Source organism: Oryctolagus cuniculus, chromosome 13 (genome assembly GCF_051225735.1).
Source record: "Oryctolagus cuniculus isolate XC-2025 breed Fujian yellow rabbit chromosome 13, ASM5122573v1, whole genome shotgun sequence".
Lineage (NCBI taxonomy): Eukaryota > Metazoa > Chordata > Mammalia > Lagomorpha > Leporidae > Oryctolagus > Oryctolagus cuniculus.
Window position 1 is genome coordinate 54618958 of NC_142879.1, and position 11409 is coordinate 54630366.

General features: G+C 43.2%; 1 protein-coding gene across 10 annotated transcripts in view; it reads right to left on the bottom strand.

Annotated features, from left to right (window-relative positions):
- ARID4B (AT-rich interaction domain 4B) overlaps nt 1-11092 on the bottom strand; it is a 154610-nt gene extending 143518 nt beyond the window's left edge. For 7 of the 10 annotated variants that reach the window (XM_008268245.5, XM_008268244.5, XM_002717324.6 and 4 more), the window contains exons 1-2: nt 10679-11092; nt 9800-9854 (exon numbers count right to left, since the gene is read on the bottom strand). In XM_008268245.5, coding sequence (XP_008266467.2) covers nt 9800-9805 — 6 coding nt within the window. In that variant the 5' untranslated portion in view covers nt 9806-9854; nt 10679-11092. Of the gene's footprint in view, nt 1-9799; nt 9855-10048; nt 10133-10678 lie in introns of those variants that run through there. The other 3 variants (XM_070055537.2, XM_017347727.4, XM_051820725.3) reach the window with 2 other exon arrangements.
- Nucleotides 11093-11409: the final 317 nt, after the last annotated feature.

Consider the following 11409-nt stretch of genomic DNA (forward strand, 5'->3'; position numbering starts at 1 on the left):
AGGAAATTGTGCATGTAACTCTGGGGAAGGGGAGACTTAAAAGAACTCTAAAGTCCATACTTGGACTTTCTGAGTAAGTATGAGCAACTACTAAGGAATACTGGGAACTATGCAAACATTAAATCAAATGTTTTAAAATTTTTTCCCTATTTTACCTATTCTATTATGTCCTAAAATATGCATATGACCATTAGCATAGTAAGGTGATCATGAAGTTTCATAAGTTAACTTCAGTAAGTCCGCTTTTTATTTTTTAATTAACTATTTATACACTTTCATACTCATTTTTCTTCTCCAAACCTGAATGCTGTTTTCTATTATAGTATGAAAATTACCTTCCAATTTTAGTATGAAAAGTCTCAGATTTCAGGGCTAGTGTTGTGGCATAGCTGGTAAGCCACCACCTCAAACACCAGCTCCATATGGGCACCAATTCGGGTCCTGGATGCTCCTGTTGACCCAGTTCCCTGCTAATGGCCAGGGAAAAGCAGAAGACAGTCCAAATACTTGGGTCTCTGCACCTACATGGGAAACCCAGAAGAAGCTCCTGGCTCCTGGTTTCAGATCGGCTCATCTCCAGCCATTGTGGCCAACTGGTGAGTAAACCATCGGATGGAAGACCCCTCTCTGTCTCTCTGCCTGTCTTCTCTCTGTGTAACTTTCACTTGCAAATAAATAAATAAATCTTTAAAAAAAAAAAAGGGGGGGGGCCCGCACTGTGGCATAGCAGGTAAAGCCGCCACCTACAATGCTGGCATCCCATATGGGTACCGGTTTAAGACCTAGCTGCTCCACTTCTGATCCAGCTCTCTGCTATGGCCCGGGAAAGCAGTGGAAGATGGCCCAAATCCTTGGGCCCCTGCATCCATGTGGGAGACTGGAGGAGGCTCCCGGCTCCTGGCTTGGAACAGCTCCAGACTTTGTGGCCAATTGTGGAGTGAACCAGCAGATGAAAGACCTTTCTCTCTCTCTCTCTCTTCCTCTCCTTCTCTCTGTGTGTAACTCTTTCAAATAAATAAATAAATTTTTTTAAAAAAAGAAAAGTATCATTTCTAAAACTACAGTATTTCCACAGAAAACTTGAATGTCAAGATTTCCTGTACTCCAAACAAGAGCAGAAATGCAGTAACTTTTATTTTAAAAAGTTTATTTTTTAAGTTAAGCATATTGATTAGTAGTCTAAGAAGTAAAAAAAAAAAAAAATACATTCCTTTATTTGGATATATATAATCAAATGAAAATGTGAATCATTGTAGGAACAAAGACTAATTACACCTTACGTTTTGTTGCTGTCCATTAGGTTTTGTTGGTTTTTTTTTTTAATGGTAGAGTGACAGAGAGAGAGGGACACACACACACACACAGAGAAAATCTTTTTTTTTTTTTTTTTTTTTTTTGGACAGGCAGAGTTAGACAGTGAGAGAGAGACAGAGAGAGAAAGGTCTTCCTTCTGTTGGTTCACCCCCCAAAAGGCTGCTACAGCCGGAGCGCTGCACCGATCCAAAGCCAGGAGCCAGGTGCTTCTCCTGGTCTCCCATGGGGTGTAGGGCCCAAGCACTTGGGCCATCCTCCACTGCCTTCCCAGACCACAGCAGAGAGCTGGACTGGAAGAGGAGCAACCAGGATAGAACCGTTGCCCCATCCGGGACTAGAACCTGGGATGCCGGTACCACAGGTGGAGGATTAGCCTAGCGAGCCACGGCGCCGGCTGTTTGCTGTCCATTAGGTTTTAAGGAGGTCAAATTTTAAAATAAGGCAATATAACATGCTTTCTTTAATATTTTCCTTCATCTTTTATATTTAAATTAAGGTACAAGCAAAAAGTGATGCTATATATTTAAGTAAACAAAAATTTTTAATTAATTCTATTTGCATTATAAGCCTTACCAAAACACACACCTTCTACAAACTGCATGTAAATACCAAAAGAATTAAGTTCTGTGAATTTTACTGCTTACTGTGTATGTCATCTTTCACAAAACACCAGTGCAAATTTCTCATGAATGTAAAAACACCTCACTCTTGAAGATTCACTACTTTTCTTTGGAGATGCCACAAGGAAGGCAGCAAGAGTATTGTTTGTCTATTTGTTTTGAATTTGACAGAGAGAGAGACAGTTATACAGAACTCCCACCTGCTCATTCTCTCCCTCAAATGCCCACAATGACCATGACTAGGCCAGGTCAAAGCTAGGAGCCTGGAACTCAATCCAAGTCTCCTATATGAATTGCGGGGACCCATCTAGCCACTCACTGGTGCCATTACCCAGTGGTTCCCAAGATGGGCACTAGCAGAAAGCAGGAAATGGGAGCCAGAGCTAGGAACTGAACCCAGACACTCCAATATGGGGTATCTTAACTAGGCCAAATGCCCATCCCTGAGTGCTGTTTTTACATAACTCATCAAGAATAAAATTTACAACTCTTTAATTAATAACATTTCCATATATTTAGAGCCACATTTCACACAACAGTATACCAGTTACCTTTTTCACAAGTATAAAATATGCTTATTTCCAAAGAGTAGCCATAACTTCATTCTAAATTCCAGTTTTCCAATTATTCAATCAAGGTTTCTTGGTGTTCTCTTTGACCCTTTCTCCTCCCTCTACACTAAGTCTGACAGGAACTCATGTTGGCTCAACCTACAAAAGGCATCTAGAATCTGACCACTCCTTTCCTCCATCACAGTTGGTCACCATGATTCTGCCCTTGTCTTTTGTAAAGATAGCTTCCTAATTAGTTGGCTCTAAACTCACCCACGGCTTGTTTTTAACGTAACAGTCAATGACTCTTTAAAAACATAATCAAAATTTGCCACTCTGTAATGACACTGCACCAGTCCTCTAAAACCTTTAATGGCTACTTATTTTCATCACAGCCAAATCTTAAAATGGCCTTCAAGGTCCTGGGTGATTTGATCTGTTCGGTCTTCAACCTGTAACCGCTTTACCTGTGCAATCTCACCAGTGTCTTCCTTGCACTCCAGCACCCTGGCCTCTGTGCTATTCTTAAAAAGGTCAGTTGCCAAACAACCCCGCAGCTAACTTGCTGACCTCCTCCTTTTACCATGTATCTACTCAAATGCCTTCTCAATAAAGCCCACTACGACCACCTTAATGATGCAATCTGTCCCAGGCCCACATTCTCTGTCTTCCTTATCCAGCTGAACTCTTAAATAATTTAAATCTTTAGTCTTATTTATCTATCCCCATTCCTTAAAATGTAAGACCCATAGAGTCAAGATTTTCTACATGTTTTGTTCATTGATATTTCCTTACTAGACAGAACAGACATTCAATATATGTTGCATGAGTTTTTTAAATGTTCAACTCCTTGGCGGCCACTTGCCAAAAAACACCTGAAGTTAAACACTCAGCACTCAACCATTTTTTTACTACCCTAAAATCAAAAGGTCCATTTCTAAGACCTAAGAGAATTAAAATTCATGTTCACAGAAAAACTGGTATGCAAATATTCACATCAGCATTGTTCATAATAAGCATAAAGTGGAAAAAACCAACATGCTGGCCGAGTAATAAATTTACTAGCTAAAGCCGTATTTCTGTGTGTATGTGTGTGTGATCCATAAAATGGAATATTATTCAACAATAAAAAAGAACCAAGTACTGACACATATAATAAAATGGATAAATCTTGGAGGATAGAGCCATTTGGCACAGTGATTAAAGCCTCACTTAGGAGTTCAGAATTCCACATCAGAGAGTCTGAGTTCCAGTCCCAGCTCCACTTCCAATCCAGCTTCTTGCTAATTCAACCCTGGAAGGCAGCAGTGATGGCTCAAATACTTGACTCCCTGCTACCTACATGGGAGATACAAATTGAGTTCCAAGCTCCAAATTTCAGCCTGGTCCAGTCCTGGCTGTTGCAGGCATTTGGGGAATGAATCAGCAGACAGAAGATCTCTCTGTCTCTTCCTTCAAATAAATAAATAATTTTTAAATAAAAACAAGAAAAAATAATAAAATGGATAAACCTTGAAAACATGGTGCAAAGTCAAAGAAGTCTAGACACAAAGGCCACATATTATACAAATCTGATTCCATTGATCGTAAATGTCCAAAACAGGCAAATCTTTACAGATAAAAAATAGATGAATGGTCTCCAGAGAAGAAGATAAAGGGGAGTGACTGCTAACAGGAAGAAGTTTCTTTTATGGGAGGATGAAAATGTTTTGGAGTTAGATAGTGGTGATGAATACATAATCTTATAAAAATACTGCAAAGTAATGAACGGTAAACTTTAAAAGGGTGAATTTCATGGTATAAGAATTGTATCTCATTATTTAAAATTCAAAACCAAAACCAAAAACAACTGAGAAGAATGCTCTGCCCAATATTTACTGCTTACTAACAAAGGAAGGCCAAGAGTAGAGACTGCCTCCTTGGCTATACTCAGTTCCAAGAACCTCAACCACCAAATAATAATAACAAAAATATTTTGTACAGGGGCAGGACGTTATCCCAAGGGCCTGCTTATCTGCTCATCTGCAAAAAGCAGCAAGCAGAATCTTTACCTCACACCCGATCCATTCAAATCTGATCATCCCTGCTTTCAAATATATACCCAATACCACTGCCCCTCGGACACGGCCCACCACTGCCCCTCCCAGGACTAACTTGACAGTCTTGAGGACGAGCTCCCTGTTTCCATCCCTGCTCCCCTACAGTCAGTGCACAGTAGTTACTGTTCTTTTCCAAAAATCCCTATCCAACCACTTCACTCTCTTGCTCAAGATCCTTCAAACATTTCCTAACACACTCACGTTTTACTTAGGTTCTTACCATGATCTATAAGGCCTCCTTACACTGTATGGACCCTGGTGACCCTCTATGGCCTCCTATCTTACCACTCCAATCCTACTGGCTGCCTTGTTCCTTCAATATGCCAAGCTCAAAAAAGTCAAACACATCTCACCCCCAGCCCTCCCATTTGTTTGTTCTGCAGGAATGCTCTTTCCCCAGAAAACAGAATGGCTTACTGCATCACTTATTTCATGTCATGATACATAAAAGGTCATCTCCTCAGGTAGGCCCTCTGTTACCACTCACAGCAGCACCTCTCGTCACTCTAACTTCCTACTCTGACTTTGCTTATTTCTCTTAATAGCACTCACTGATCACTACTTTTTCTTTTTCAGTATCTGTCTACCCTAACAGAAAATAAACTTCACCAGGGTAAGAACTCTTGTGTGTTCACTCTTATACCCTCAATGCTTCGATCAATGATGGAGCTGACAGAAACACATTATTCAGTGAAACAGGTACTCATCTAGCATTTCTAGACAAGCAAGCAATTAACATATTTGGACAGAAATCATGTCAGTGTTTTACAAAACTACCTGTTCATCAAAAAGAGACACAACTTTAAAGCACAAACCACATACTATGGATCTTAAATCCTTTCAAATATCATATAAGGGTACTTCAAAAAGTTCACAGGAAGTGGAATTAAAAGACAAGTTTATTTTTTGGTGCAAAAAATCAGTTCAGGCCCTTATTCAAGTCTCACTTAGACTTCCACTCTGCAATCTCTAGCCCTTCTAATCAGATCTCACCTTTCAAATATTCACTGCAATACTACCAGTCTCTCTACAAAGCAAATCCAACATCTTTACCCCTTCTTAAAAACCTTCAGTCATTCTATGTAGCTCAAGAAAATGTTCAACACCCTTACTACATTTCATCTCCCATCACTGCTCTTCTAGTACCCCACCAAAAACATGTTTCATGTTAATTCAGCCACAGCAAACTACTTACAATCTCCAGAAACATCACTTTGTTATGTTACTTTCTAACATTGCTCCCTTTCTTGTCTGAAGCATTATTATTATTATTATTATTATTATCATATCATTATCATTTGAGAGATGGAGAAAGGGCAAGTGCACATCAGCATGGCCAGCCAAGGCTGGGAGCTGAGAATTCAATCCCTATCTTCCATATGGGTAGCAAGAACCCAATCATCCAAACCATCACCACTGCCTGTCAGGGTGTGCACCAGAAGGAAACCGAAATCAGGAGTGGAGCCAGGACCCAAACCCAGGCATTCCAATATGATATGGGCATCCCAACCGCTAAGCCAAACAGCTACTCCTCAAACACTCTTTTCTCCTCTTTTTTGCCAAGTCAAAGTTTCAACATTCAGCTTAGATGCCAACTCCACCAGAAAACTTTCAGTGACTCTCTGATTTAGAAGTCCTCTTCTGTCCTCTCATAGCACTTACCACAATTACTGTATGATAGAATAAACACTCTTATAATTCAGTCTGCTATATGCTTTGCTTTATTTTTCTGTTTCTTCTAGTAAATTGTGAGCTCCTTGAGTGGTCAGATAGCTTATTCACCTTTGTTCCACACTGCCTGACACGTGTAATGGGTTGTTACTGAACGAATGATTTATGAAAGGGGGCAAGGCAGATGGAAGGAAGGAAAGGGAAGAAGAGATGGAAGGCAGAAAAGGGGAGAGAGGAAGGAAGTAAGGGGGGATGCAAGGAGAGAAAGATTTTTAATTCACAGGCCTTTTAAAAAGAGCATTTGTAATCAGTCCATTATTTTTATATGGCGTAAGTCAGTGATTACTGAAGACAGAATAGTACATCTGAAAAAGCCAATCTACTCACATTACAAGTACAACCACTAAATCACTCAATCCCTTAAAGATTGTGATATATATCTAGTCCATCTGGCCCAATTTCATTTGAACATTTACTGCAATGTAATGACAGATGTTAATAACAGGCACAACATAAAAGCAGAAAAAGGTTTAGTTAGGAAAAAGAAGGAAATAAATCTGACATAATTAAAATTAAGTCTCAATTATTTACAAATGCTAATAATCTACCGTTTCCTAATTATGTCCTATCACTGATGTTGAAGAGCACAAAAAATAAATTCAACATCAGTGTTATACATGACAACATTACAGCAAACTGCTTTTGTATTACAAATCATATTTCTCAAAAGTATACTATGTAAAAATATGACAAGATAAAAGCACACTAGCCAGTAAAGCGGCTGTATTTATTTAAATAAATTCTTGAAGATAGTACAACAGGAAAATTTCTGCTCAAACTGGCACATACAAGAAGACTTTCAAAAAGTTCACGGTAAATTAATGCAAAAAACTTCAGAAATCCAGGCATAGTTTTTCTGTAATATACAAATTCCGTGAACTTTATGCCACCTCATGTGCAAGGACATTTCTCTTTATTTTGGGACTTTCAAGCAATGACCAGAAACTGTTACTGTACTCTTTCAATTACCTCAATACTCTGTGACTTAATGGACTCAAAAAAAGTTGTCACTGACAGAACATACAATTCATATTTAAAAGCTTGCTTGGTGGCCAGCGCCGCGGCTCACTAGGCTAATCCTCCGCCTAGCGGCGCCGGCACACCGGGTTCTAGTCCCGGTCGGGGCGCCGGATTCTGTCCCGGTTGCCCCTCTTCCAGGCCAGCCCTCTGCTGTGGCCAGGGAGTGCAGTGGAGGATGGCCCAGGTGCTTGGGCCCTGCACCCCATGGGAGACCAGGAAAAGCACCTGGCTCCTGGCTCCTGCCATCGGATCAGCGCGGTGCGCCGGCCGCATCGCGCTGGCCGCGGCGGCCATTGGAGGGTGAACCAACGGCAAAGGAAGACCTTTCTCTCTGTCTCTCTCTCTCACTGTCCACTCTGCCTGTCAAAAAAATAAAAATAAAATAAAATAAATAAATAAAAAAAAAAAAGCTTGCTTGGTAAGATCCAATAAATGGTGTAAATCCTTCTACAGCTCATTTGTCATTATAATATTTAAATTAGGAACATGAAAAAAAAATTAGGTCCAACACAATCAACATTAAATATATCTGAATTGCAATTTTTGCTAAAGTAAAATATAAATCACAGGCAGCTTCGTATCTTTTGGCATAGTAAAAACCGTAAGAAATAAGCTAAGTTCTTAGCACTAGTCATTACTAGTAAATTCCCTAAGAGAGTACCTGTTACAACAACAGGAAGTTTTCTTGTATAAAGTTAGAAATTTCTCTTTCCTTTCAACATTACCAGCACATTTTTATAAAAGACAGTAAGAATGGAAATGGTGAACACTTAAACCTAGTAGTTCAAAAACGATACCAAAAATTTGCATTTTTCTAATACCATGAAACTTTTAAGACTAAAGTTTCCAACATACTTTCATTTTTTAGACAGACAAGTTTAAAAAAAAAAAGTGGGTGCAGAACGAAAGGAACAAAGAAAAATCTAAAAGAACTCCAACTTACTATATTTCTTTTGACCAAACATTTACAGAGTACCTAAGATGTGTCAAGCACTACACTGGGCACCGTGACAGATTACAACATTTGTTCCAAACTAAACCCTGAATTTACTCAGCTTCTACACTTTTTAGTATACATTATTCAACCCACTGTTTTCTTAAGAAATTTTCAACCTACATCAAGGAATGTACATGGTTCTCCCAATAAATCCACTTTTCACTATTTTACGCAGGTCACAGGAGTTGCGACCAACAAAAGGGATTCATTTCTAAAACCTCACCGGTTACGTTTTCAAGGAAGTGAGACAGCAACTCAGCAAATACGAACTGTTTCAGGCATTTTATGGTGTCCCAAAGTCAAGAAAGAATCTTTAAAAAGCTGGGCTAAATTACTTCGAATAGTGAATACTTAAATAACCACAGCTTTTACTTTTCTTCCATAAGCACAAACATTACAAATTTTAACTTAGACAAAGTACTGAAAAGGCAGTCTTGATTCTAAAGAGAAGTAAAATCTATTTCTGAAAAAACAATTTGAAGGAACTGTCAAAAGTAGATGACATTTACAAGCTAACGTGCTGTCTGTTGCATTCCTGAGCTTGTTAACACAATCTACCCCTTTAAAGCACCTCTGAATTTGTAACGGATGAAAAAATATCTGCTAGTAACTAACGTCCACCAGTTGAACCTAGACATTTTAGTTATCAGAAGGCTTTTTATTCTAGAGGGTAAAAAAAATAAGACTGCAGTCATTTACACATTCTCGAAAGAGAAAAAAAAAATGCACCTGTACTTCAACTGCTATAATTTCTTCCACCAACTAGACAAATTGCATTTTTCAGACCCTATCCTCCATTCAGTTAACATGTTTACATTTAAGAGGAAGCTGGCCATCAGTTTCTCACACATTACAATGCAACACAGCATCCAACAATTTGCAGGCTAAGAAGGCCTTTATAAAGAGGTGGGGGACATACAAGCTTAAATCTCTGGAAATATCTCTGGAAATACAGGAACAAGTGCCATCTCTGAACTGCGTAAAGATCATCAAAATTCTGTTTCAAGATCTTTGCATGATGATGATTTTTGTGGCTATTAAACAGGTTTTCTGCTAAAATTCACAGTACTATTTCCACACGAAATGAGATTTTCTTTCATCAGTGTAACCGACAGAACCACAATACAGTTCCGTTTCTAGAGTCAGATTACTTGACCTGCTTTTTGTTTTTACCTTTTAAAACACTTAGAGGCGTGCAGTTATTGCTACCGTTCCCTGTAAAAAGCCGTTCTATACGGAAGACTCACCCTCCACGAGATATCCTAGAACTAACTCCACAACTCCACAGCAAAGCCCGTGCACATTCCCACCAGCTGACCCCTATCGTCTCCTGGGAGGGGCTCAGCCCCAAGCCACCAAACACATCCTCCCCTGCAAAACTCGAAGGCCGCACACGACGACCGCGGCTCAAGCCCCTGCTTTCTGAATTCTAAAACCCAGAGGTTCTTTTTCTGCGGGCAGACTTACCTTCATGGTGAATCTGGGACTGCGTTCCGCTCAGAAACACCAGATTCACCTGCACCTGGAGGGGAAACAAAAGACACCCAGTTAACACCACGGGCACCCCTCTGCACCAGCGGCGGAGTAGAGAAGAAAGCGAGCGATGCCCGAAGCCCAGAGAAAGAGCCTTGCAGAGAGGGAATCGGCCCCGGAACCACCATGAGCCGATTCGGGGCTCCCTCTGGCCTCGCCATCCCCGCAAACACGGCCACCTACACAGCTCGGCAGCTTCCCGTCCCCATTGTCGGGACCCGACGGAGTTTCCCGTCTCCGACAATGACGCCATTTCTGTCAGTGAAGAAACTCACAACAAGCCCGGGGTCCGGCGCGGGGCCGGCCGCCCTCCCCCGCGGGCCTCGTCGCCGGGCTGAGCCGGTCCGCGCCCCCACCGGCCTCGCAACCCCGCGTCGGAGCCGGAGCCCGGCCGGGGGCCGCCGAGGGGCAGGACGGGCCCGAGGGCCGAAGGCAAGACCAGCCCACCCCAGAGCCTCTGCCCACGTCCCGTTCAAAGCCGAGACCCGACAAGTGCGAGCGAGATCAACATCTGCCCCCGCCGCGGGGACGGCGAGAGGACCGAGGGCCTGGGAGGCAGCACGGACCCCCACCCCGCCTGGGCCCCCAGCCGCGGCCAAGGGCCGCTAAACCGCTGAGTGTGCGGCCGCCCGGCCAGGGGGCGGCTCGGACTCGGCTGCTGCGGGGGGGCGGGGGCCCCGGGAGGCCGAGGCCCCGAATCGGGGCGCTGGGGAGACCACCACAGCCATCTACCCCCTGCTCCTCGACCGGGCCCAGCGACTCCCAAAAGGACCCCCTTAGAAGACCGCGAAAGCCCCGGAAAATAACCCCTACCTTCCTCGGAGGCGAGATCTGACCCTGGCACGTCCAGAGTCCCCTCTCCTCCACCCCCCCCAAAACCAGCAGGCCCGGGGGAGAGATGGGGAAGAAGGGCGGTGGGTCCAGTGGCTGCTGAAGCTGAGGCTCCGGCTCCTCCTCCTCCCGCGGCGGCGACTGGTACCTTTGTTTGGCGGCCGCTCGGGTTCCCTCGCTGGGGGGAGGGGGGACGACGAAAAATCCCTCCTGGACTGGAGGTCCGGGCCCCCAATCGCGCTGCCCTCCAGAGGACGACGGCGATGGACCCTCTGCGGCTCCCTCGAGGCAAAGGTCCAGGCGGTGGCCGTGGTGGCGGCAAGCTTAAGCCCAAGAGTCTCCCTCAGCTTCGGCGCCCGAGCTCCTCACTCCGGACTCGACTGACGGGCAAACATCGCTTCCCCCCCCACCACCCTAGATTCCCCCCCTTCCCTCCTTTCTCCCCTCCCCTAGTTTTCTTTCCCCTCCCCTACCTCTTTCCCGGATGGCCTCTTAGGCGACCTCGGATTGGTTATTTTTCTTTAAAACCCGCCTATACCCTCTTCCTACTGGTCCCAAGGATACAAACAACGACGCCATTTTCCCACCAGTTCTATGGAAACAGAAAGTTACGCCTCAAAGCTTCCTGGGAAATGTAGTCCAGCCAACCCAGGCCAACGCTCAAACCTTCGCTCAGGAGAACTGCACAACCCGCAAGGCCCCGCGCCGCGCGA